The sequence below is a fragment of the Gopherus flavomarginatus genome, chromosome 9 (assembly GCF_025201925.1).
Source record: "Gopherus flavomarginatus isolate rGopFla2 chromosome 9, rGopFla2.mat.asm, whole genome shotgun sequence".
Taxonomy (NCBI): domain Eukaryota; kingdom Metazoa; phylum Chordata; order Testudines; family Testudinidae; genus Gopherus; species Gopherus flavomarginatus.
The window spans coordinates 58036350-58063730 of record NC_066625.1 but is presented as its reverse complement, the minus strand read 5'-3'; the positions used below and the strand labels follow the sequence as shown (position 1 = coordinate 58063730).

The 27381-nt window shown below is 45.8% G+C and overlaps 1 protein-coding gene across 1 annotated transcript in view; it reads right to left on the bottom strand.

Annotated features, from left to right (window-relative positions):
• Positions 1-19907, bottom strand: part of CIB2 (calcium and integrin binding family member 2) — a 122660-nt gene extending 102753 nt beyond the window's left edge. The window contains exon 1 of the mRNA XM_050967113.1: positions 19530-19907. Within this exon, the coding sequence (XP_050823070.1) occupies positions 19530-19580 (51 nt within the window). The 5' untranslated portion in view covers positions 19581-19907. The remainder of the gene's footprint in view (positions 1-19529) is intronic.
• Positions 19908-27381: the final 7474 nt, after the last annotated feature.

Genomic DNA, 27381 nt, shown 5'->3' with positions numbered 1-27381 from the left:
TGCTAAGAACACTGGCAAAAGGGTGCCTGCTCCTACTTTCCTCACCAAAATGCCCTTTGGTCTAGGAAAAAGGGCATAGACTGAGAGCCAAGCAGCCATGAGCTCCAATCCCACCCTCTGCACTATACAACCCTTACTATTGGGCAGGGCTTCATTTCCCTGTGCCAGAAGTTCTCAAACTGTGGTCTGCAGACCACCAGTGGTCCATGAGCTCCATTCAGGTGGTCCACAGATTGTGCACCTTAGAGGGAACTGGCAGGCAGGCTCCACTAATTAGATGGCTGAACCCTGGAGAAGATACATATGTAAGGTGAAGTGGTGGTCTTGGGGTGAGGGGGGTGAGAAGACGGGGTGGGAAGCATTTGGGATGTGCAGGGCTGCAGCGGCCAGAGAAAAAGGTGACTTTCCCCAGCTCCAGTACTGCAGCTGCCAGGGAGAGATGGCCCTCGTTCCAGCCCCAACTGGGTGACTACTGTGGCAGGGGAGAGACCCCCTGTGACGATGCGGTTCTGGCGGGACCTAACAGAGTGCCAATTCAGGACTAACTGCTTAAACAGGGCAGTTACAGCCCAAGGCTGGGGTTTTTCCATCTCTAAGGCAAACCAAACCAGCCAGCCAAAGAAGACTTTGGTCTCACCCCACTGGCTAACCACCAGTCACACAAGCAATTCCCTTAGATATGCCAGTTCCGAGTATCACCACCAGTGCCACTCATCCTGGGGATGAATGGTTATGAAAACCAACACCTCAATAAAGGAAAAAGGTTCTCTCGATCCCAAAAAAATCAAGCCCCAGACCCAGGTCAATATACAAATCAGATCTTACAAAATCACACTGTTGCCAATCCTTTAGAATCTAAATTCTAAAGATTTATTCAGAAAAGGAAGAGATCTAGATGGAGAGCTAGAATTGGTTACATACAATAATGGCAAAGTTCTTGGTTCAGGCTTGTAGCAGTGATAGAATAAACTGCAGGTTCAAATCAAGTCTCTGGAGTACATCCACAGCTGGGATGGGTCATTCAGCCCTTTGTTCAGAGCTTCAGTTTGTAGCAAAGTTCCTCCAGAGGTAAGAAGCAGGATTGAAGACAAGATGGAGATGAGGCATCAGCCTTTTATAGTCTTTTCCAGATGTAAGATTACAGCAAAATGAAGTCTGGAGTCATATGGGCAAGTCCCTGCATACTTTGCTGAGTTACAAGGTGTATCTGCCTTCTCTCAATGGGTCAATTGTGTAGCTGATGGTCCTTAATAGGCCATCAAGCAGGCTAGGCAGAGCTAATACCCACTTGTCTGGGATGTTTCCCAGAAGCATAGCATAAGTTTGAAATACAGACAGTATAGAGCCAATACTCATAACTTCAACTACAAAATGATACATACATATAGACAGCATAATCATAACCAGCAACCCATAATCTTGTCTTAAACACCTTATATGACCCCTTTATGTAAGATTTGGTGTCACTATAGGACCTTGATTGCAACCATGTTCTATATGGTTGCATCTTAATCAATGTCACCCCACCCCCAACCCTCCTTCCCAGTCCCAGCTTGGTGGCTGCCACAGCAGGGTAGAGGGTCACATACCTCACATTAGGAAGGTAAGACTACTGATATTAAAATATGAGTAGTGTGCTTTTATTTGTAGGACAAAAAAATTAAGTTTGTTTAATTATAGTGCTTTTATCCAAAGCGCTTTACAATATAGTTAGCTAATGGTACAAACAACATTTGGAAAGATTAATTGGTCCGCTGAGACCCTCAGCAATTTTCAAGTGGTCTATGAAAAAAAAGTTTGAGAACCACTGCGCAATGAGGGAACCAAGTATCATTTTCACGATTTTATAGATTAACTCTGGCAAAGCCAGGATTAGAAACAAGATCTCCAATATAGGACACCAAACTCTCATTCATTAAGCCAGTGGTTCTCAACCAGGGGTATGCGTACCCCCGGGGGTATGCACAAGTCTTCCAGGGGATACATCACCTCATCTAGATATTTGCCTAGTTTTACAACAGGTTACAGAAAAAGCACTAGTGAAGTCAGTACAAACTAAAATTTCATGTAGCCAATGACTTGTTTATACTGCTCTATAGACTACACATTGAAATCCAAGTACAATATTTATATTCCAATTGATTTTATAATTATATCAAATGAGAAAGCAAGCCATTTTTCAGTAATAATGTGGCTGTCACACTTGTATTTTTATGTCTGATTCTGTAAACAAATAGTTTAAGTGAGCTGAAACTTAGGGGTATGCAAGACAAACCAGACTCCTGAACGAGGTACAGTGGTCTGGAAAGGTTGTGAGCCACTGTGTTAAGCCACACTGCTTCTCACAAAGAATGCGCCAAATCTATAGGCTTGGATATGCTTTCAGTAAAATTGGGCTACTTTGGCATACTTACCTTTATGATACCTACAGATTAAAAAAAAAAATACCCAAGAGCCATAATTTTAGTCCCTTGCTCTAAATACTGGAAAATACTTCTCTTGTGGAACTATAAATAGAACTCAGGAGTTCTAAATTTCAGTCCCCTGGTCTCATCATTATAACATACACTCCTCCTAGAGCAAGATAGAAAACCCAGGAATTCTGACACCCAGAGTTCTATTGATGTCTAATAAATAAATGCACTTGGCAGAATTTTGAGGGCTTTTTAAAAAAAAGAAAAATGTAAACAGACTAGAAAATTGCTTCATTTACTGTCCAAGCTCAGCATTGAGCACTTTATCCAGCTCCCTTTCAAACTAAAGGAACAGTTCCAATTATCTTTAATGATGCAAGATAAAGCCCTGGCTAAAGCTGGGGTTCGGTGGCAAAAATAGTATGTGTACAAGAGGGCTGAATTAAGGTTGCATGGATAACCATAATTTAGTATTTCCTAACTTTTGAGTGCTTCACTTTGCATTCTTAATGTTCTCAGTGCAAGGGCTGGTCTACAGTTTTGGCACCAATTTTGCTGAATTGTTTTTGAACAGATTTTGTTAATAAACTCTGTAGATCAGACCTAAATGTTTATAATTTAATAATACATATTTACACCTAGCAAAGTGGGGATATGATGTCACCATTCTAATCTGGTAGCGGTTGGCCCTCGGTTTGCATAGAAGCACTATGAACACCTATGCCAGGGCCAATGGAGAATCAGGCCCATTAAACCTCCCCTTAAAGTGAATGGGGACACTTCCATTGACTTCAGTGGGAGCAGGATTGAGACTTGACTCCAACCCAAGCTGTAAAATAGGATAGTTCTAAAACTTGGACATAAATTCTTGGTTCTAGCATTAAAAGAAGTTTGAAATAATGAAGACTTCTATCCAGCCACCAAGAATAAAACTAATACAGATAAGTGTTCAATACATATCTTACCTGTTTACAGCACAAGTACAGTTAGCAGATTCACACAAGACCTTTGGCTGATGTGCAGTTTCAAAGCTTGAACTGCAGATATAGGGTTCAATCTTGCTATCAGTGAGTGTAGACTAGCGCCTTCTTGCTTGCTGTACAAGTTAGCCGGAGACCTCTTATTTTGCAACCCAGTGTCCTTTTATTTCCCTGTGTTGATTCCCACCACCATCTATATACAAATCAACTGCAGCTAGGTAGCCAGCCTGGGGACAGCTAGTGCCTGTTGCTAGCCAGGAGCAGCAGTTCCTTACCCTGCTGTTTCTCTCCCTGCCTTCACTTCCTTACTGTCAGCCTATAGGCCTTCCTCTCAGCAGACTCACAGGTGATTGCGCATAGGCTCCTTTAATAAGCGACACCCTGCCAGTTCCAATCAGTTACCCTGAATGGGAGCTGCACTAGCAGGTTCTGAGCTAACAGAGGCTGGTTCAGTGCCTCTTAGTCCAGCACCCTGTTACACACCCTCCCCCTTAAGAACAGCACCCCAGGCCACCTTTGGCCTCTCAGCCCTTCCACCATTCCCCCAAAGGAGGCTCTTTTGGGGAGCCCTCCCCGCTGGGTCACTCCCAGCCAGCAGCCCAGATGGTTTTTTCATCTCTCTCTCACAGAAGGAGCATTTCTCCAGGAGTGGTGCTCCCCCCCCCCCGCCCATCTCTGCTTCCACCCACAGGTCATCACACCAATTGTAGGGCAGAAAGCCCCCTATCCCCAGCTCCCCCTGTGCATCTGGCTGGGGTTCAGAGTTTCTTTCAACTTTAGCACAATCTCCTGCACCTCAGTTTCCCCCAGCTCTCCTTGCAGTTCAGGCCCCTCTGATAGGGGAGGGGGGGTGTCAGCCTTCATCTCACCTCAGGGCAGGGCCTTCTGCACCTCAGTTTCCCCCATTTGTCCCAGTACATCTGGGGCTTCTTCCAGAGAGAGCAGGGTCAGGGGGTGCTCCCCCACAGCCCTTTCTTCTCCAGGTCCATCATCCCCTGCTGTCCTTTCTCTAGTCCCTTGGGTCAGGGCAGACCACCCTGCCTACATTCTCCACCACGTGTAGAGGAGCAGACTCACCCCTGCAGCACCTCCTGCTAGTGACTTCCAGGAGTTAGCTCATCCAGCTCTGGAGCACCCTCTGCAGGCCAGTGATCTGCCTGTCCTCTGGCCCCCATGTCCCTCCCTGGACCCCAGTGCCCCTTTAACTGGGGTGCTGCCCCCAGTACAATCTGGGTCTTCCCTCCCTGGGGAACCCCCAACCCACTATCCCCACTTTGCCTCAGTTTTGGCTACTGCCCAGTCTCCATCTAACCCCCATTCACTTGGGCAGACTGCAGTATCAGCCACTCATCTTAGTGAAAGGGGTCTGGACTGGCTGCCTTTTTCCATCCTCAGGCTGCCCCTCTGCAAACTCAATACCTAGGTGGGCCTATAACTAGGCCCTGCAGCCTGGGGAGTTGCTGGCCTAGGGTTTCCCAGCTCCACCTCACTCTAAGTCCCCTGAGTGAGTTCCCTAGTAGCCAGGCCTGTCTCCCTCTCCAATCAGAGAAGGTCTCTCTCTTCCTTCTTATAAGGCCCTGTTGCTCGGTTTTGGGCGTGGCCCCAGCTGTAGCCACTTCCGGCAGTCAGCCAGGGTTTTACCGTGCCCAGCACCAGCCCTCTGCAGGGCTTTTCCAACCTTTTCCAGGCTGGAGTGGGTGGTCACCCCACTACAGTGAGGTAAATGAAAGTTTTGCCATTAACTTTAATGTGACCACAAGCAAATTTACTGGGCCCGATACTCTAGTACCCTTTTTGTACTTATTTACAGTGCTCTCATGCAAAGTGAGTGGAAAACATCACCAAGTGAGAATGGCACAGTTTCACCTCCACTTTACACAGGTTTAAATATCTACATAAGTGACAAGGCAGTGGTGAATCAGGGCCAGAGTGTCTCTAGATTTGCCATTAGCTAGCAGAGCCCTTAACGAACTCTCGTTGTGCCATGCTCTGTATACAGATTTTTAGGGACTATTCATGAGCTATCCAGCACACTATATGGCCAGAGAAGTGCCCTTCACAGGATACAGTCTTGAGTGTGTTAGGACAGAGCCTTGAATCCCTATGATAAAGAGACATTGGTCCAGCTTTGCAGAAGTTTTCCAAGGAGTCATGAAACAGACAATTTGAAGGGAAAGCAAAAAGGCCAAGCTAAGGAACAGACATGCTTTTAGGGTACTTTCAACACAAGGGTCTCCCTTACTGACACTCTTTCTGGAGTTAAGGTGTCCTGACACATCATGAGCTACTCACTGAGAGAACAAGAGCCTGGACATTACCTCCATAAGGTCCACAAGTGCACCCCTTTAACCTTTTGTAATTAGGCCTTGTAAATTGTAGACCTTTCCAGCATAGCTTCTCAGAGCATGTGACTAGGTGAAATTAAATGTAAATGCCTCCTGCTAGCAGACCTGGTCACCATCTGGGCCGAGTCTTTGCTGAATGGGGTCCTCCCTCTCTCATGCAAGCGAGCCGTGCTCACCTTATTGCCGAAGAGGGGGAACCTCCACGACTTACGGAATTGACGTACCATCTCGCTCCTCAGCACGGACTACAAAATCGCTAGCTTCAGGCATTTTTTCCTCCAGTCCTTAATTTAACAGCATTTTGTTTAAATACAGCTATAATCTGGATTAGGGTGCTACTGTGTGGATGGACATGTTAACTGAGAATCCTGAGAGATGGAAGACCCTCTGCTCAGGAGAGGCACAGGGAGCAGATGAGCTGAACTGGTCAAGTTTATAAGGGTCCTATGATATAAAGGATAAGGCACTGAGTTAGCAAATCAGGTTTGGCTCTGCTACTGACTGGGTATGTGACCTTGGGCAAGTCATTCAGCCTCGCTTATAATATGAGGTTAATTGTCTCTACCCAACTTTAGAAAGTGCTTTGATATACACACAACACACTATAGAGGCTGCTATATGTGTTAATATAATAAGGGGAGAGAAAGGGCTTTCTGTGTCCATGAATGTGCCACAGTTGGTGGATGAGGATTTATGCTAACACAGTGGTAGACCTTAGGGGTACTGAGATGCAATGATCCACTGACATGATTGCAGATAGTTTCTCTCCCAGTCCAGGAAGTCAGGGGTAGTCAACAGGCAGACTGCAGGCCAAATCCAGACCTCCAGAAGCTTTTGAACAGACCAAGAAATCTTTTTACTTATTATTACATTTTTTTAATATTATTTTCTCTGGAGTCCGGACCTTGACCAAGAAATTTGGACTTTGATAAAAAATAATTGACTATCCCTGCTGTAAGACCTTGTTGTAAACTATTATTTGCATCTTTGCAAATTTTCAACAGCATTAACAGTTAGGGAGATAGATAATCGTGCTGCAAATGCTGATACTTACTTTTACAAAAATATCAAACATACATTTAAAGCATAGCAATGATAGATGGCCCCAGAGTACATAGGATGCAATTCCCTCAGTGGAGTCTGCTGGTGTTGCCAGCCACAGAAGTGTAGCCTGCAGTTTATGAATGGCAGCAGCAAAGCCCACTGAGTGACTTACAACCAACCATTCAGCAAAGAGTACTGTGGCACCTTCTAGACTAACAGAAGTTTTGGAGCCTGAGCTTTCGTGGGTGAATACCCACTTCGTCGGATGCATCATGCATCTGACGAAGTGGGTATTCACCCACGAAAGCTCAGGCTCCAAAACTTCTGTTAGTCTAGAAGGTGCCACAGGACTCATTGCTGCTTTTACAGATCCAGACTAACATACTAACCAATCATTCACTAATTCTGGGGGCAAATATTTTCATGTTGGGCTATGGAAAGCAAGAAGGGGATGCAGGAAGACTGACAAAGGAATTCAAAGATGATGATGCTCTGAGACTAAAGCTTTAGGTTTGTGAGGTTACCACAATGCATATTTACCACATCAATTATTTAAGGATAAATAAACCTGAAAGACTACAAGTGTATATTTCTGCTCTTTATATTGCACATGCTTCATAGAGGGTATATTTATTATGAATAGGAGTGCCAATTTTCTAATGGCACAAAACAGAACATCTTAGCCCCGGCCCTTCTCCAAGGCCCCGCCTCCTTCCCCACCCTTTCCCAGAAGCCCTACCCCCACTCACTACATTCCCCCTCCCTTGGTGGCTCGCTCTCCCCCACCCCCACTGGACTAGGGCAGGGGCTTGGGGTGTGGGAGGGAGCTCCAGGCTAGAAGGTGGGGCCAAGGAATTTGGAGTGCGAGAGAGGGCTGCATGTTGAGGCAGGGGGCTGGAGTGCAGGAGGGGGTGAGGGATCTGGGATGGGGCTCGGAATGAGGGTTCAGGGTGTGGGAGCGGGCTGTAGGCTGGGGCAGGGAGGTTGGGTGCAGGGAGGGTGAGGGCTCTGGGTTGGGGGTGCAGGTTCTGGGCTGAGGATGAAGGATTTGGGTGCAGGAGGGGACTCCAGGTTTAGGGTGGATCAGGGCTGTTACAGGGGGTTGGGGTTCAGGGGTGTGTGAGGGCTCTGGGCTGGAGGTACAGTATCTGGGGTGGGGCTGGGGATGAGGGGTTTGAGGTGCAGAAAGGGACTCCAGGTTTGGGGGGAGACTCAGGGCTGGGGTGCAGGAGGTGAGGGCTCTGGGTTGGGGGCAGGCTCTGGATGAGGCTGGGGATGAGGGCATTGGGGTGCAGGAGAGGGGTCCAGGTTTAGGGGGGCTCAGGGATGGGGCAGGAGGTCAGGGTGCAGGAGTGTGTATGGGCTCTGGGCTGGGGGTATGGGCTCTGGGGTGGGGCCAGTGATGAGGGCTTTGGGGTGCAGGAGGGGGCTCTGGGTTTGGTGGGGCTCAGGGATGGGGAAGGGGCTTACCTCAGGTAGCTGCCGGTCAGTGGCGCAGCGGGGTTAAGGCAGGCTGCCTGCCTGTCCTGACACGTTGCACATGCCCCAGAAGCGGCCAGCAGGTCTGAAACTAGTAGGCAGGCAAGACAAGAGGCTCCATGCACTGCTCTCACCCGCCACCGGCACCATCCTCTCAGCTCCCATTGGCCTGTTCCTGGCCAATGGGAGTGTGGAGCCGGTGCTCGGGGAAGGGGCAGTGTGCGGACCCCCTTGGCCCCCCTTCCTAGGAGCTGGACCTGCTGGCTGCTTCTGGGACGCAGAGTGGTGCCAGGACAGGTAGGGTCTAGCCTGCCTTAACAGTGCTGACTGGAGCTACCAGGATCCCCTAAGACCAGGTGTTCTGGTCAAAAACTGGACATCTGGTCACCCTAATTATGAACTGGCAGCAGCTTCATTAGAGGATTCTAAGAATGATGAAATAACCAGGCAAATATTATGGTAGAAAATGTGCATGCTTTTTATTCATTAAGTGAGGCACAATTGCAGTCAATGGATCAACTCCAAATGAATCATAACTTCCACACAGTGTGGTTTTGGAGTGATTACTATCATTTAAAAGTTAATATGTAGGGGAAAGATTTATTCTATAGTAGTAGAAGGTAGAATGGCCTAGTGAGTAGGGATCAAGAATGGGAGTTAGGACATTTGGATTCTAGTCTTTGCTGAGCTACTTAAGCTGCTGGGACTTTGGGCAAGTCACTTTGGCTGAGATCCTCAAAGGTAGATAGGTGCCTGACTCCCATTGAAATCAATGGAAATTAGGCAACTAAATGCCTTTGAGGATCTGGGCCTCTGTCTCTGCTCTCCCACTCTTTGTGTGTCTGGTTGTTGGGGCTGACCACAAGTTACCTTGGGCTGTTGTTTCAGAATGGTTTTGGGGGGAGCTAGTAGTGAACTGGCTTTGATCGGCTGGGCTGCCTTGAAGCCACTGGACTGAATAAACAAGTGAAGTGATAAGCGAGGCCTAAGACCGTGAAGTGTGGAAACAGAAAACAGCAGTGTTTCCTGCCAGAGCCTGCTTGTGGGTGAATACCCCCCCTTCCCCCGCCACCACCTTAGAAGGAGGTGATGATTAAAAATGGCTGTGTGAATTGCTTTAGATGAACAGTCTCACCTGTGGACCCTGGCCTTATGGGTGCCCAGGAATTCCCCACGCTGGAGCAGCACCTGCTACAAGCTCTCAAGGACAAGGCTAGAGGGTCTGGGACTGTCCGTAGCAGAAGAGGTGTAAGCATTGATGCTTGCTTGCTTGCTGGAAAGCACGTATTTAGTAACATGTGAAGGCTGGGAAGGTTATTATACTTTGGCAATAAAGCTGGTTATACTTATGCACCTGGTGTGGCTTCATTGAGTGTATCCGAGTTCCTCCCCACCCTCCCTTTGGCTCGACACTGGTTTATTTAGATTATAAACTCTCAGGAAGAGACAGTCCCTGCTCCAATGTGTTTCTATCACAATAGGACCTCAAAGTGCTACTATAATACAACTAATAATCATGTACGCAGGACCTGAAGAAGAGCTCTGTGTGTCTCAAAAGCTTCTCTCTCTCATCAACGGAAGTTGGTCTAGTAAAAGATACTACCTCACTCACCTTGACTAATAATCATGCAAAAGGGTCATATCAATCCAATTATCCCAGAAGAGGATGACAAACTGAGGCAAAAAGTAACAAGAATCTGTTCCTCACCTACTGAAACCAAAGGGGAGTTTTGCCACTGATTTTAATGTGAATAGGGTCAGGCCCCTAAAAGTTAAATATATATTTTATTTCAATTCCAAAAGCAGCCTCCAGAAACAAGAAATATTTGATGCAGCAACACTTGCATCTGTTTTAGATTTTTTTTAAAAGATTTATTCCAGAGGTTTTACTTTGGAAAATTCCTAATTATTTTTCACAGTATGTCAAAATTTATATTGTACTGCACTAGGCAAAGAAGATTTTGCCAACACACAATGAGGGAATCACATAATGAATTAACCAGAGTCTGCCCAAAGTGAGTGCGTACAGGAGTTCTTGCCACTTGAAACATATATCATCTCCAAATAGTATCCTCATTTCCACCACTGTCTATTAGTGATTTTTTTCATAACTATAATAATTCAGCCATTTTTCTTGGGATTCCAGTAGGTTTTTAAGATTTGATCACCAAATGTTCTACAAATGTAATCAGTTACTGTACAGATAAAAATATGTCCCTAGGACTATCGTTGAGCTGTTGTGAAATTGAAATTTATTTTATCATTCTAAATCAATACGGCCCAGGTTTAGTACAGTATTCAAGCACTTGCTTTAAACACATTCATGGTCCCATTGAAGTCAACTGGGTTACTCACAGGTTTAAAGTTATGTACATACTTAAGTACCTTGCTGAACTGGGGTCTGTATTTGCAAACAAATTTAAAAAACTGACCAACAAAATGCCAGCTAGGTCTATATTGACGACAGTAGCTATTAAGTGGGCATTTGATTCATCTCAGAAAAACACACACACTAAGAATGTGCAATGTAGGCTTTAACATCTAGATTACCTAAATCTGTAGCAAGATAATTTACAGTAGTAAAGGCAAAACTGCTTTATATTCATTGGTTTTTGGTAAAGCTTTGCCTTTAAAATCTGCTGTTAGAATGTCACATAAGAACACTTAAGATCTTGATATTGTTATTTTGAATGACTGCAGCTGCAATTTGATGGACAGTAAAAGTAATTTAATGTGGTATATGTTCAATGGCAATATGAAATGTGAGATCAGGACGTTGGTTTGCCTCCTATGAGTCTCATTGAAGTCAATGAGTCTAATTACGGTGACCGGGTGTCCGGTGTTCCGGTTGAAAAGGGACCCTGGAAGCCCCAATCAGTACTGCCAACTGGGCCATTAAAAGTCAGGTCTGACTCCTAAATGGGGGGGCAGCACTGGGAGCTGGGGGGCGGTGCCTGCAGGTGAGAGCAGTACACGCTGCAGAGCTTCCTCCCCCACCGAGGAGCCAGACCTGCTGGACAGTTCTGGGACACAGCACGGAGCCAGGACAGGCAGACGGCCTGCTTTAGCCCCCCTGCACCACTGACCAGGAGCCACCCAAGGTAAGCCCAAACCCCCCCGCAACCCAGAGCCCCATCCTGTACCTCAAATTCCTCATCCCCAGCCCCACCCTAGAGCCCACATCCCCAGCCCAGAGCCAATACCCCCTCCTGCACTCCAAACCCCTCACCTCTCCCACACCCCAAACCCCTGCATCAACCCGCAGCCCCCTCCCACATTCTGAATCCTTCCGTCCCACCCCCAAGCACTCCAACCCCCTCATCCCTAGCTCCACCTCAGAGTTAGTACCCCCAGCCAGGGCCCTCACCCCCTCCCACACCCCAACTTCCTACCCCAGTCCCAAGCCCTCTCCCGTACCCTGAATTACTCATTTCTGGCCCCACCCCAGAGCCCTCACCCTCTCCCGCACCCCAACACCCTGCCCCAGCCCAGTGAAAGTGAGTGAGGGTGGGGAAAGAGCGAGCCACCAAAGGAGGGGGAATGTAGTGAGTGGGGGGCAGGGTCTCAGGGAAGGGGTGGGACACGGGTGGGGCCTCAGGGAAGAGGCAGGGCTAGAGTGTTTGGTTTTGTGCTAACAGAAAGTTGGCAACCCTAGAGGCTATTCATGTGTGTAACATCAGGGCCCAAGAACCAAATTGTGATCCCCTTTCTCATGTTGGATAGTAGTTTCCATTATGGATAGTTCCATTGATTTCAATAGGACTGCTTGTGGAGTAAAGAACCACCTAATGTGAGTGAGGGTAGCACTATCTAGCCCCCCAGGATTAGATTTTATTTTCTTTATGCACCCTACTTATGATTGGGTTAAGCAGAGTTTTTAAAAACCATTAAATGTAACTTCCTGACCTGTTTTTATTTTATAAATGGTGTTTCTTGGTAGGCCATAAAAGTAATTTGTTTCAGATCAGTACCTTGCTCTTATCAATTGATCTTTTAACCCTGTAGTGATCAGTGTTTTTACAAAGGAGGGCATGTGGGATGTGAAATAGTCTGAGCTAAAAGCTAACATTAGCCAATGGCTCAGCTGTTTGTTATTATTATTACTATTTAGCATATACAGTAAAAGCTGTTTTATCTGGCACTTCACCAACCGGAAAGCTTGATAAACTGTCATTTCTGATCTTCATTGAGATTCCAGTTTATAGTCCAGTTGGCATGGGGCCTGCAGGCGGTTGGGGCATGAGAGGGGGTGCAGGGCATGGGCTCTGGGAGGGAGATTGGGTATGAGGGGGGCTCAGGGCAGGGGGTTGGGGCATGGGAGGGGGTGCAGGGTGCTGGATCTGGGTGCCGCTCATCTAAGGTGGCTCTCCGCAAGCAGCAACCTGTTCAGGCTGCTCCTAGGCGGAGGCACAGCAAGCGGCTCTGCGTGCTGCCCCTGCCCCACCTCGGGCACTAGCTCTGCAGTTTCTGCTGGTTGGGAACCATGACCAATGGAAGTTGCAAGGGAGGCACCTGTGGGCAGAGACAGCACGCAAAGCCACTCAGCTGTGCCTCCACCTAGGAGCAGCCAGGGCTGGTCGCCAGTTGTGGTGAGCTGCCTGAGGCGAGTACCCCCCAGATTCAGCACCCCACTCCCGATCCTGCGGCGTGGCTGGGGCCTGCTAATGGTGGCTGCGGCGATGTTGGGACTGTGCTGAGCATGGGACGCGATGGCTGAGGAGCCAGCCCCATCGCTCCTCCAGCCGTGCCTGCCGCCCCCACCCATGGCTCCTCTGGTCGTGCTGCCCTCAGCGCTGGCCCAGCAGGTGCTGCTTTCGGAAAACGTGCTGAGGGGAAGTGGCTGCTTCCCCAGCACCCTGCTAGGTACGCTACTGGCTCCAGCGGCAATTTAAAGGGCCTGGGGCTCTGGCTGCCTCTGCCACTACCGCAGCAGCGGCTAGAGCCACAGGCCCTTTTAAATCGCCAGCCCCGGGGCAGCTGCTCTTTTTGCCCCTTCCCGCACGTTGGCAGTCTGGGGGGGAGCAAAAGGGGCAGCAACGATAAAGTGCTGCTGTGACAGCGCTTTAAGAAGGGTCCTTATGCCGCGACAGTGCTTTAAAGTAAGGTGGGAGGGGCTGGTACTGGTGCCACTTTTTACCAGTATGCTGTACTGGCCCATGCCACCTTACTTTCACCCCTGTCAAAAGCTAACTGTTGTTCCCTGCCATATGTGTAATGAGTTGGAAGTTGCAGCTTAGTTCTTAGCAAGCAGGAACCCCCATTCAGAGGTGAAAGTAAGCCAGTATGCCCCAGTATGGCATACCAGCAAGAGCTAGTGCACCATACCGGGGAAGATCTGCTTTCCCCGGCAGCAATTTAAAGGGCCTGGGGCTCCTAGCAGCATCTGGAGCCCCGGGCCTTTTAAATTGCCACCAGATTCCTGCTGCCGGAGCCCTGGGGAAGCAGCGGCAGAGCTCGGGCGGCGATTTAAAGGCCCCTGGGCGCCTGCCGCAGCTACCACTCTGGGCCCTTTAAATCATCCACGGAGCCCTCGGGTATCGGCAATGGGGCTCTGGCAGCTATTTAAAGGATCCAGGGCTATAGCAGCTGCTACCACCCCAGCCCTTAAAATAGCTACCAGAGACCCACCGCTGCCTCCCCAGGGCTACGACAGCAGGGCTTCGAGGACGATTTAAAGGGTCCAGGGCTCCGGTAGCCACTACTGCCCCAGGCCCTTTGAATCATCCCCGGAGCCTGCCGGAGCACTGGAGTAGTGGTGGCATGGCTCTGGCGGCAATTTAAAGGGCCAGGGGCTTGACCGCCAGTACCACCCCAGGCCCTTTAACTTGCCATCAGAGCACCACCGCCGCTTCCCCAGGGCTCCGGCAGCAGGGCTCTGGGGATGATTTAAGGGGCCCAGGCCGATAGCGGCAGCCGGAGTCCCAGGCCCTTTAAGTCACTCCCTGAGCCACCAGCTGCCGCTGCTATCCCAGGGCTCTGACAATGCAGCTTGGGTGGCAATTTAAAGGGCTTGGGGCTCCCACTGCTGCTACCCTTTGGGGCCCTTTAAATTGCCACCTGAGCCCTGCTGCTGGAGCCGTGGGGTAGCGGCGGCAGGGCTCTGGTGGTGATTTAGAGGGCCAGGGGCTCCCAGCTGCCGCTAGTGCGGCAGAGGACCAGGCCCTTTAAAGCTCCACCAGAGGTCAGGGCCCCCTCTGATGATGATTTAAAGTGCCCAGGGCTCTGCTGTGGTAGCAGCAGCTGAAGCCCCAGGCCCTTTAAATCACCCACGGGGCACCCAGCCCTCTCTGCAGCTGGTAGCTCTGAGGGTGATTTAAAGGGCCTGGGCTCCCAGTTGCTGCTACCACAGCCCCAGCCCTGGGCCCTTTAAATCCTGATTTAAAGCACCCAGGGATTTAAAGGCCCCGCCTCTTCTGGTTGAGGCTCTGCCCCTCCTAAGGATTCCAGAGTTCTGGTAAGTCCTTAAAATTACTTTTGCCCCTGCCCACATCACAGTTGGAACCTGGAAGTGTCAGCCTCAAGGCCAATGACACAGGACAGAACCACCCTCCCACCGTAGCCGTGATCCCCCAAACTGAGGGCTGACACAGATTAGCTGTATGGTGAAAGGAACCTTACAATGGTGTTGCCTGAGCTTGACATGCTCAGTGCATAGACATAAAACTTTGTTTGCCAGGTTGTCAATGTGGCAGCTTTCACAAGCATGAACTTGACTAAGGCTCCAGTTCAGGAAAACACTTAAATATATACTTATCTTTTAGAGAGAGAGTGAGTGAGTGTGTGTAGTCTGACTCCAGTGACGACACCGGGACTCCTCACATGCTTATTTTAGGGTGTCTCTACACATGGAGTTATTCTGGAATAGCTATTCTAGAATAACTCCATGTGTGGACACTCTTATTCCAGAATAAGAGTGCCCTTTTCCAAATTATCAGTGAAAGTGGAAGTGTTCTGGAATAGCTATTCTGCTTTAAATTCAAGCCCTACCATATTCTGGACGAACTTGCATGTGTAGACAATTGCCCACAAATGATCTGAATTAAATCATGGGGACACCCACAAAGTCATGTTAGGTACGTACTACTCAGTGTGAGTACGGGTGACAAAATCTGGCCCTTAGACACAGAGAATGAGATTTTCAAAAGCCACCAGGGGTTTCATTTGAATGGAAATTGAGTGTTCACTGTCTCTTAGGAGCTTTTAAAAGCTCAATCTTAAAATACACTTTGTTAGAGAAATGTTTCTTTTCTATTGACTAATGTTTACTCTTTTCTCCTTGAGACCTTACTTCTGTTTTGCATTTGTCAGTTTAAATGATTTCACCAACCTGAGCATAGGGCAATGGCAGCAGAAAGCCCTGGCAGGATTCACTTTCCTATTAGTATATAGCTGTTAACAGACATGAAGTTCTGCTGGGAAACCAATCTGTGCAAAAGCCCATTTCCTTTAAATTTCCAAAGCTTTTCAATGTGCTTATGATAATTTAAAGAGCTATCAACTGGTGCACTACACTAAGGGAATAAAGGCTGCCAAATGATAGGAGAAGGTAATAGGAGATTTGTAGCTTTGTAGAATTGTGATGGTTGCCTCCACCTTTCACTAAAATAAGAGATGGGGAGGGTTTAAATATGATCAAGTCTCACTACATAGCTCTCTTACAGTTTCAGTCAAATATTCATCTTCAGACTTATAAAAACCTTTCCTTAAAACACATTATATAGTGTAATGACACACGGATCCTCTTTTGGATGATTGAACCCAAAATTTCTGGATCTAAAAGCAAGAAATAAATGACCAATTCATTAAGCCTATATGGTATAGACTATTGAAGTACTACGTATAAAAAGGCAATACCTCCGTTGCCAAGAAGTCATTCAGATGCCACTGTGATGAGTATGGTACAAATGCCTAGCTCAGGGGTTGGCAACCTTTCAGCAGTGGTGTGCCGAGTCTTCATTTATTCACTCAAATTTAAGGTTTTGTGTGCCAGTAATACATTTTAACATTTTTACAAGGTCTCTTTCTATAAGCCTATAATATATAACTGAACTATTGTTCTATGCAAAGTAAATAAGATTTTCAAAATGTTTAAGAAGCTTCATTTAAAATTAAATTAAATTAAAATGCAGAGGCCCCCGGACCGGTGGCCAGGACCCAGGCAGTGTGAGTGCCAATGAAGATCAGCTAGCCATACATAGCTTGCTTACCCCCTGGCCTAGATAGATAGAGGAGGGGAAAAAAGCTACCTAATTCCAATTACCAGAAGTGCAAAATAAGAATTGATCAAGCTGCAAGGTCCATTTTAAATGTTTTTACAACATTTAATGAGTAATGTTTTTAATCCACAATCCTGATGTTGCTGAGGTGAGTTCTCTCTTTTATAAAGACCATCTGTGAGTTACATGCACACAGGTGCATATCAAGAGTACTCTAATCTATATACTCCATATACTATAAGGAACTGGTCCTTTAGCTCAAATGGTCGAGGCTCTTCTATTTAGATCTGGAACTCCTAGGCTTAATGGATTTGGCATCCTAGCTCTCTTAGGCCCCTTTGAAATTCCCACCCACTGTTTCCAAACAATGGGAAGTCCATATTTTAAAAAGCTGTTGGCCCAGTACTCCATGCTCCCCTGCCTCCAGCACAACAGAGACATCTTTGAAGAATTTCAATGGTGGAAAGGGGGGCAGGTGGGTCAGCAGGTCTCCAGCCTATTCTCCACCTCCCCAAACCTACAAAGCATAGCATGTAAGTTACTGCAGCCATGGGGCCACTGCCAAGTATATGACAGAAAAACGGCATAACTTACTGCATACTCTTGGTCACATCTTGCCCCACTTATGCTGATGTAAATCTTCAGCTTCAATGGAATTACTCTGGAGTATGCAGGGAGTTATGCGGCTTCTTCCTCTTCCCTGTGGAACACTCCACATGACTCCTGTGGTTCAGGATGAAGAGTGGGAGAACACAATGCAGTGTGGAGGAAAGAATTCTCTGTGTGGATGCCCCAGGGCTATGGTGGTTCTCCCAAATTCCATACAGATCTACAGGATCCAAACACTGATCCCCTGAATCTGCCCTCAGAGAAGAATGGAAAGGAAGCTCTGAGGTGAGTGTCATAGAAGTCCTTCATCCACAGATGGGAATAACCAGCACAGGGAATTTGGCTTTTTGCCTGAGTAACCTGGAAGCTGCAATTACTTTACCCAAGTTGGGATATTCAAAGAAAAAGGCTTAAACTCCATCCTTAGGCTAAATCTTGTTTGCCTTACTCATGCAGGTAGCCCTCCTACCCTCAATGAGACAAGCAGGATAGGGTCTCCTGCTCCTTCACTCATGCTCCCAGCAACGTGTAATAACTGATACTCCAGAGAAGGCAAATAAGCAACAAAACACTTTGCCTACCTATCTGCACAGTATATATGAGTAATATTCCTTCCTGACCCATGAGGTGATTAGCTGATATCCTGAAGCATGAGATTCAAGTGCCCTGTTCTTAACACGCATAAAAACAAATGTTATTACTGGTCATAAAATTATCCAGCCCTTTTAAAGATCCAGTGACTTTAATTAATTTTATGACATCCTGCAGAAGAGGAATTCCATAGGCTAACTCAACCCATTGTGCCTAGCTACTGCAAGAGTCTGAGATAAATTTCCCGATGTTATGAAAGGTATGGGCTGCAAATTCTAGATGAAGTGTAATGAATTAAGGATGGCATTTCAGCTCTAACATTTGCCAGCTTGTGCCAAGATGTTCATGTTAATTACATTCAGGTCTTGTTTTGTTTTACTGCAGCTGGGTCTCTGCTCTGTGTTCACTTTTATTGGTAGTAGGAATACAGACATTAGGTGTTTTACAGATCTCTTATTTCCCTTTCTGAAGCATGTTGAGCATCGCTATAAACATAGCCTTGGTTAAGCTTGCTGAGCCTACAGAATATACTGCGATGACCGATAGCAGGTTGGGGTGTGATCAGCAACTAAGTGAGGTTAAATGGACCTTCCCTGCATGCTGCTGTGATCAGTATATGAACATGACAAAGCACACGTCTGTGACATTATGAAAGGGAGGAATCCAGTCAGGATATTGGATCAGTGTGTGAATGTATTTATTCTCATATTGTATTATGAAACTATCCTGTTTTCATCATGGGAGAGCTGTTTTAAGGTGAGAAGTAACAAGCAAAGTATAGAAGAGCATTGCTATTTGCCTACTTCAGTATTTGTTAAATATTAAGAAATCTGAGAACATCCCCATCTGGGGTTGTTCTAAATGAATCTAGTTTCTGAAATTATGCATTCCATTTTAAAGGCTGATCCAAAGCTCACTGAGGCTAGTGAAAAGACTATTGACTTTAGATCAGGTCCTGGGTCAGGAGAGAAGCTGAATGTTGCAATGTTATAAACCCTTTGTCGAAGAAAACAGAGCAGCCAGCCCTCTATACCTCTCAGGATGGTTATACAGCTCCCCTTTTTCTCTGCTTTCTCCTATTTTACATTCTGTTATCTTTTATTCTCTTGGATTTGTGCAAGATGCCAGTTAGTGTGGGCAGCTCCCCACTCTGCTTCAGGCATCTCTGCAGTGTGCTGAGATGTTGTGAATGGAGATAGGGAAAGACTTTAGTGGGGAGAGAAAAATGCAACTGAGGTGACATGCTGTATTCAAAAAACTGTCACTTCTGGAGAGTGCTGCTCCCAAAATGCAGATCTCTCTCTGTCAAGGGGAGAAGGAATATTTCCACCCAGAAGTGTGAGCAAACCTAGGGCAACCATATCTAACGGATTAAAACTGAAACACCTCTCTAGCTCTTCAAAGAGCAGTGAGTGCAGTACATAGTTGTTAGGAGACATGAAACTGACCGGTATAAATTTCTTTGCCATTGAAGGAATCAGGGACATAAAGTGCAAGTGTATCTGACACAATCTCTTTAAAAACATGCTCAATGCAAGGATCACTCTAAAACCTCCCATTTATCACTGTGGTCACAAACTTCAATCTCTGTTTCCTGGCCTTTTCATGTCTGGGATTTGATTCCCCTTCCAGGTGGAGGGGGAAGAGTTCTTTTTGCACCGGGATAGGGAACTAGATTTATATGCACGTGGAAACCCCCACTAATTGTCTAATTAACAGGTATAAGAGGTGAGAGAGAGTGACAGTAAAGGATAAACATGTCCCTACAAGCTAAGTTGGATCATACATCAAAAACCAGAGCAGCAAATTCAGATCACCCCCTTCTCCTTAATGCAGAATTAGGAATCTTACCTGATAGGCATCTAGCTGTTCATCAGTAAATATCGTTTGCTTATTACCCATCTTAAATGAGGAATTCTCCCTTTGTGCAAATGCATCACATAAGAAGTTGCAAGAGTCCTCAGTGCTGTAGGCATTTAGAGCATATACCCTTCGTGATCGTGCTGAAGAAATCCCCAAGCCCGCATTGAACTGCACTTGCCTGCACCTGTCCGGCTAGCAAGAAGCAATGAAGTCGTTTCTGAGAACCTTGGCAAAGGCTGGTTTTTGATGTGTTAGGAGGGAGAAGGTTAAAATCCCAGGCAGGTGTCACCCAAAAATGATGGTGCCATCGTCCTTTCCCCTGTGTTTTCCTCGAGCACAATACAGGGCTCGTGTGGCGTGAAAACTGATGAGGAGCATCCAGTGTCAGAAGGAAACCAGCTCTCTGCTGCCCCGGTCTCTGTCTCTCCGCGGCACTCCCTCTCTGTAACTTCCCGCTGTAAGAGTAGCTCTGAACCACTAAGAGTCGCTCGATAACTCATTTATATTCCGCAGGAGTCCAGCAAGAGAGGCTGGCTGGGTCGCTCCAGTCCATCAGGGACAAGACCCAAGAGTGGATTTTTATTGCGGGGAAATGCTGCCATGCGCTGGGTTCAGCTAAAAGTCAAGAGAAATACAGGAACAAGGTGTAATGAGGAACATGAGGGGCTGCAGGCAATATGCTCAGTGTGCTAAGAATAACTGGAGGTAAAGAAACCTCTTGGCCATCTTCCTGTAAGTGAAATGGGCTTCTGGGCAAACTACAATTAGCTTGTCTGAGACTGCAGCTGAAAAATGACCCCTCTGGCCACTTCAGCAGAATGGGATCCACTCTCCTCCCTTCCCCCAACACAAACTCTCTGTTAAGAGACCATAATCCCGCCGGCTTCAGAACTATCTTAACAACTGAAGGAAGGCTGCATAGAGACAATGTGGGTGAGGCAATATTTTTTATTGGATCAACGTCTGTTGGTGAGAGGGACACGCTTTACAGTTTCTTCCTGAAGAAGCCCTCAGTGTAAGCTGGAAAGCATGTCTCTCTCACCAACAGAAGTTGGTCCAATGAAAAATATTACATCTAATATCCTGGGATCTACACAGCTACAGCCCCACTGCATACAATAATGTATATACAGAGGCAGCAATGTCTAGTGGTTAGAACAAGGCACCAGGACTGACCCTAGACCAAATGTTGCCCCCTCCATTTGTTAAACTTTTGGATACCTTACTTTTGTTGCATTTGTAGCCCATTTCATGACTTTGATGCACAATTTGCATGCATGATTTATCCCTGTCATATAAGATGATAAATTTGCACACAAATCATGCATCAAAGTCATAAAACAAAAACAGCACCTCAACCCCAATACCCCAAAAGCCTGGCACCTCAGGCAGTTGCCTCGGTCACTTGCCCCTAAATCTGGCCCTGCAAGGGACTAAGGGAACCAAGGTATCTGAAGTGAGATTTTCCCCCCAATTAGGGTACAAATCCCAGTCTATCCCTGGTTCAAGGTGTGACCTGTAGCACATCATCTATGCTGATAGCTTTCCTGACTGCCAAATGTCCTATCAGGGCTGCTCTAATCTATTCTGGAAGGGAATGGCATTGCAAAGTATGTTGCATCCCCTACAGTCTCTGAGTCAGGCTCAGTACAAACACAGCACAGAGAAAATCAAGGCTTTGGTGGCTAGCAAAGAGAATTTCTCGGTCTGGTGGCCTTATGTGAAATACTGTAAATCGGTGGTCACTCCCTAATGGGTACCCGTTCATAGAAAAAAGACATCACAACCACTGGCAATGATAGCAGAAGCCAAGGACTGAATTTATTATGGACACTGAACCCTTTTCTCATCCTTGCAGATGTTCCCTCCAGATCATGGTTGAAATACACTGGTTAGGCTGGGGTAGGCAAACTTTTTGGCCCGAGGGCCACATCTGGGAATAGAAATTGTATGGTGTGCCATGAATGCTCACAAAATTGGGGTTGGGGTTTTGGAGGGGGTGAGGGCCCTAGTTGGGGGAGAGGGCTCTGAGGCGGGGCCAGAAATTAGGAGTTCAGGGTACGGGAGGGGGCTCCAGGCTGGGTGGGAGGTTTGCGTGGGGAGGAGGGGAGGGCTCTGGCTGGGATAGGGCTGGGAATAGGGAGTTTGGGGAGTAGGTGGGTGCTCTGGGCTGGGATTGAGGGGTTTGGAGGGTGGGAGGGGCATCAGGGTTGGGGCAGGGGGTTGGGGTGTGGGGAGAGGCTCAGGAGTGCAGTCTCTGGGTGGCGCTTACATCAAGCAGCTCCTGGAAGCAGCAGCATGTTACTTTTCTAGTGCCTACGCAGAGCCACGACCAGGTGGCTATGCATGCTGCCCCAGCTGCAGGCACCGCCCCTTCAGCTCCCATTGGTGGCAGTTCCCAGCCAATGGAAGTTGCAGGGGCAGCATGTAGGGCAGGGGAAGTGTGCAAAGCGGAGCCTTCTGGCTGTCCCTACACGTAGGAGCCAGAGGGGGGCCATGCTGCTGCTTCTGGGAGCTGTGTGGAGTAGCCCCCGACCCTGCTCCCCAGCTGAAATGCTGGAGCAGGACAAGCCCCAGATACTGCTCCCCAGCGGGAGCTCGAGGGCTGGCTTAAAATGACTGGTAGGCTGGATCCGGCCCACGGGCCATAGTTTGCCCAGCCCTAGGTTAGGCTGTGGGGAGCAGCTTGCACAGATACTTCTTTTACTGCATTTATTTTACTGGTTAATATAAAACCTCAGTTTCCAAGACTATTAATCCAGCACCTTTACCCAGCACAGAAATTCACTAAACTATATTTAACAGATGGCAGTGACAGCACATTGCATATCATGAAGTCTGACTTCATGGGTCCAATATTAACAATGTTCCTGACCCAGACCCCTCCTAGGGCTCTTCCCCTCCCTGTAGAGACCTATTTACCCAGGCCTGATAGCTGGGCTGGGTGCTGGAAATAAGATTTGCCTTGGTATATAGCAACTGGAAACGGGAAACAATCTATAACAGTAGCATTAAAATTAAATGTATCAAATCTGTAGTAAACAAGCTCTGGGAGTTCCTGAACCATATGATGTTCCAAGGCAGACAATTCAGATCATCAAAGAATCCTGTGGCACCTTATAGACTAACAGATGTTTTGGAGCATGAGCTTTCGTGGGTGAATACCCACTTCCTCAGATGCATGTGGACATGCATCTGAGGAAGTGGGTATTCACCCACGAAAGCTCATGCTCCAAAACGTCTGTTAGTCTATAAGGTGCCACAGGATTCTTTGCTGCTTTTACAGATCCAGACTAACACGGCTACCCTCTGATAATTCAGATCATGATGACTAGGAATGCAAGACTAGATTTACTGGAATACAGTATCAGTCTATTACGGTGCTCTAAAGGTACAAGACAGTACAGCATTTTTACAAGTTAATGGTTTGAGTTTAGCAGATGGCAATGCATTTGCCAAAAGTTATTAATGAGAACCAAACAATGGTGGTAGACATCTGAATGTTAATATTGAAAACATAGCAGTCTAATGATCAAACAATATATAGTTAAGTTGTTTGAAAATATTAAAGGAAGAAGCTAAAATAACATGACCTGTTCCCTGACCTAATGTAAGTGCTGAGTTAAGTGCTGCTGAGATCTGGCATGTGATAAAGACCCACTAGAAAATCAGAGGATTGAACCTGCTGCACCTGGTATATGGCAAAACTGACCTTTATTGTTCTGACTGCAAATTATTTTTATTTCTTCAAGGTGCAATGAGATCAAGTCCTCCTTCTGTCCCCCCAAAATCACCAGTATCAACAAGGAATGGCAAGAACAAAGATTGTAAAATACATTGTTGGGGTGACCCAGCTTTAACCCACATCAGTAAACTGAAGATGTGGGTGTCAGCATTTCTGAAAAGCAGGCCCTAAGAGACTCTAGCTGCCTCAAGTTAGTCATCCAAAAATTAAGGCATTCAAATTTTGTGGATACTTCTGAAAATCTGGGTCTTAATTTAATCTGAATCTCCATATCTCAGGTTTCCCCTTCTATAATATGGGAAAAAATGATACTTACCCACCTTATAAAGATCTTTGAGAACTATGGATGAAAGCACTAAGTATCTCCAAGTATACCTGTTAACCTCACATCTAAACATCCTGGTTGAAGTATTAGCAAGAATAGTGTCTGTTAATCAGACAGTGTTTTATGGAGGCTGAGAAGAATTTGTTAGTAGGTGCAACTTGCCAAATGATAATGTCTGTTCTCCACATGGTCTCATTCAGAGGTCTGTATTATGCTTGTAAACTAGTACTAGTGGGCATTTCTCACATATATTTGGAAAAGCTGTAAAACTGGCTCTGGTTGAAAATTATATTTTGAGGATAAATAGAAACCAATATAGCCAACTCTGAGCTTCTATAACAGTTTGTGAAAGGAGATCCAGGAGAGGAAGTAACTAGGAGGACAGCCATTTTGGATTTGATTCCGACCAACAGGGGGGAATTGGTAGCAAATCTGAAGGTGGAAGACAAGTTGGGTGAAGTGATCATAAAATGTTAGATTTCATGATTCTGAGGAAGGGAAGGAGTGAGAGCAGCAGAATAAGGAAAATGGATTTCAAAAAGTCAGACTAACAAACTCAGTGGCAGGTAAGAACCCATGGGAAGAAAATGTATGGGAACAAGGAATTCAGGAGAGCTGGCAGTTTCTTAATAAGACAATATTAAAGGTATAACTGCAAACTATCCTGATGCGAAGGAAAGATGGGACAAATAGTAAGAGGCCAATATGGCTCCATCAGGAGCTCTTCTATAACCTGACAGTCCCACATGGCATTCTAATAAGCAAACCATGGAAATGTGGTCTAGATGAAATTACTATAAAGTGGGTGCACAACTTATTGAAAGATAATACTTAAAAAGTAGTTATCAATGGTTCAGCGTTAAACAGGGAGGATAGATCTAGTGTGGTCCTGTCCTGGCTCTAGTACTATTCAATATTTTCATTAATGACTTGGATAACGGAGTGAAGAGTAGGCGCATAAAATCTGCAGATAACACTAACCAGGAAGGGCTTTGGAGGACAGGATTAGAATTCAAAACAACTTTGAGAAATTGGAGAATTGGTTTGAACTCAGCAAGATGAAATTCAATAAAGACAAGGGCAAAGTACTTCACTTAGGAAGGAAAAATCAATTGTACAACTAGAAAATGGGGAATTAATGGCTAGGTGGTGGTACTGCTGAAAATGATCTGGGGATTATAGTGGATCACAAAGGGAATATAAATCAACCATGTGATGCAGCTAATTCGTGTAAGATGCGACAGACCTGGGGAATTGCAGATCAGTCAGCTTAACTTCAGTACCTGGAGAGATAATGGAGCAAATAATCAAGCAATCATTTTCCAAACACTTTTAGAAGGTAATAAGGTGATAAATAACCGTCAGCATGGATTTGTCAAGAACCAGTCATGTCAAACCAACTTAATAGCTTTCTCTGACAGGACAATAAGCCTTGTGGTTGGGAGGAAGTCATAGATGTATATCTTGACTTTAGTAAGGCCTTTGATACTATCTCCCATGATCTTCTCATAAACAAACTAGGGAAATACAGCTTAGATGGAGCTACTATAAAGTGGATGCACAACTGATTGGAAAACCATTCCCAGAGAGTAATTATCAGTGGTTCATAGCCAAGCTGGAATGGCATATTGAGTGGGGTCCCACAGGGATTGGTCCAGGTCTAGTTCTGTGCAATATCTTCAGTGATTTAGATAATGACAGAGAGTAAACTTATAAAGTTTGCAGATGATACCAAACTGGGAGGGATTGTAAGTGCTTTGGAGGATAAAATTAAAATTCACCATGATCTGGACAAACTGAAGAAATTCAATAAGGACAAATGCAAAGTACTCCACTTAGGAAGGATCGATTGCACACATTCAAAATGGGAAATGACTGCCTAAGAAGGAGTATTGCGGAAAGGGATCTGAGAGTTATAGCGGATCACAAGCTAAATGAGAGTCAGTGTAACACTGTTGCAAAAAAAGTGAACATAATTCTGGAATGTAATAGCAGGAGTGTTGTAAGAAAGACACAAGAAGTAAGTCTTCCACTTTTCTCAGCTGGAATATGGTGTCCAGTTCTGGGCACCACATTTCAGGAAAGGTGTGGACAAATTGGAGAAAGTCCAGAAAAGAGCAACAAAAATGATTAAAGATCTAAAAAACATGACCAATGAGGAAAGGTTAAAAAAACAGTATGTTTAGTTTTGAGAGAAGAAGACTGAGGGGGAACTTTATAACAGCCCTTAACATATTTGAAGACTGTTATAAGAGGACAATCAATTGTTCTCCATGTCCACTGAAAGTAGGACAAGAAGTAATGGGCTTAATCTGCAGCAAGGGAGATTTAGGTTAGATAACAGGAAAAATGTTGTAACCAGAAGGGTAGTTAAACTCTGGAACAGGCCTCCAAGGGAGGCTGTGGAATCTTCACCTTTGGAAGTTTTTAAAAACAGGTTGGACAAACAATTGTCAGGAATGCTCTAGGTCAGGGCTCAGCAAGAAGAGTGCGACCCATTGAATCAACACTATCACTTTCTGAAGTACTCTGCTGGGTTCCCATTTATATACTAAATAGCCTGATCCTTCCTAACCTGTAAGATCTAACAAGACAGCAATCTGAGTCATGATGACTATGCCTAATTAGGGGCTTACCACTTAAAATAAAACAATGTCTCCACGATTAATAATGGAACAAATTGACACAAATTGGAATTCCATTATGAAAAATATATATATTTGTAGCCAAGCTGATTGAGTTATTTGCTGCAATATATCCAGCAAATCCAAGCCCTTTTTGAAGAGCAGATTTTGATTTTCACCAATTTGTTCTCATACAGATTGTGCTAGTTTTGCACTGCAAGTTTAAAACCTTAATTACCAGAACTTCAAGATTTCTGTGTGGGTTCCTTTGCGGTTACAAAGATATACGCTATAACTACAGTCTTTGGGTCAGTACGTACAGCAGCCAATGATGGCCATTTAAGATCGGAACTAAAGTCCCAGTCCCGCAGATACTTATGCATATGCTTAACTTAGTATAAATTGTCTTATTGACTGTAGAAGGACTATACTCACATGCTTAAAACTAAAGAACATTTTAAAGCTATCCTAAATACATGAGATCCTGTACCACTGAAATGGATGGGAGTTTGCTACTGATTTCAGTGGCAGCAGGGTAGCTAGCATTGAAATGGCTTGTGTTAGACAGCAATCCTCAAACAAGACATGTATTTCAAGCTGTCTGCCTATGCAGAAGATCAGACTAGATTTAAAGGGCCAATTCCATCCCCAGTGCAACTCCAAGGAAGTAACTGGAATTACACCAGGGACAGACTGGACCCAATATCTTTTAATCTTGATTACTTGGGCTGAGAGGATTGTTATAGTTAAAATAGTAGCATCCTCATTTGCTCACTTCTTACCTGCCTTAATATTCCTGATTCATGTTTTTAAAAGCTTAGTACAATTAGCAGCTACAGTAAACATTATCATCAGAAGAAGGAAACCACAGAAGACATTTACTGTTCTGATTCCTCCCCAGTATAGGGGCAACGTTAGTACGTAGCCAAATGACTGATAAATGATCTAGGAGGCTACTGAGGATTTTGCAGCCAGAACATGGAAATAATATGTGAGGTGTTCCATTCGTCTGTGGGTTTAAGGAGAGAAAGGACCTAATCCTGCTCCCCTTGAGGTCAAGGGGAGTGCTTGCCTTTGACTCCAGTGAGATCAGCATAAAGTTATAATGGAATTTGAGAATCCTAGCAAAAAAACAATGACATGGAT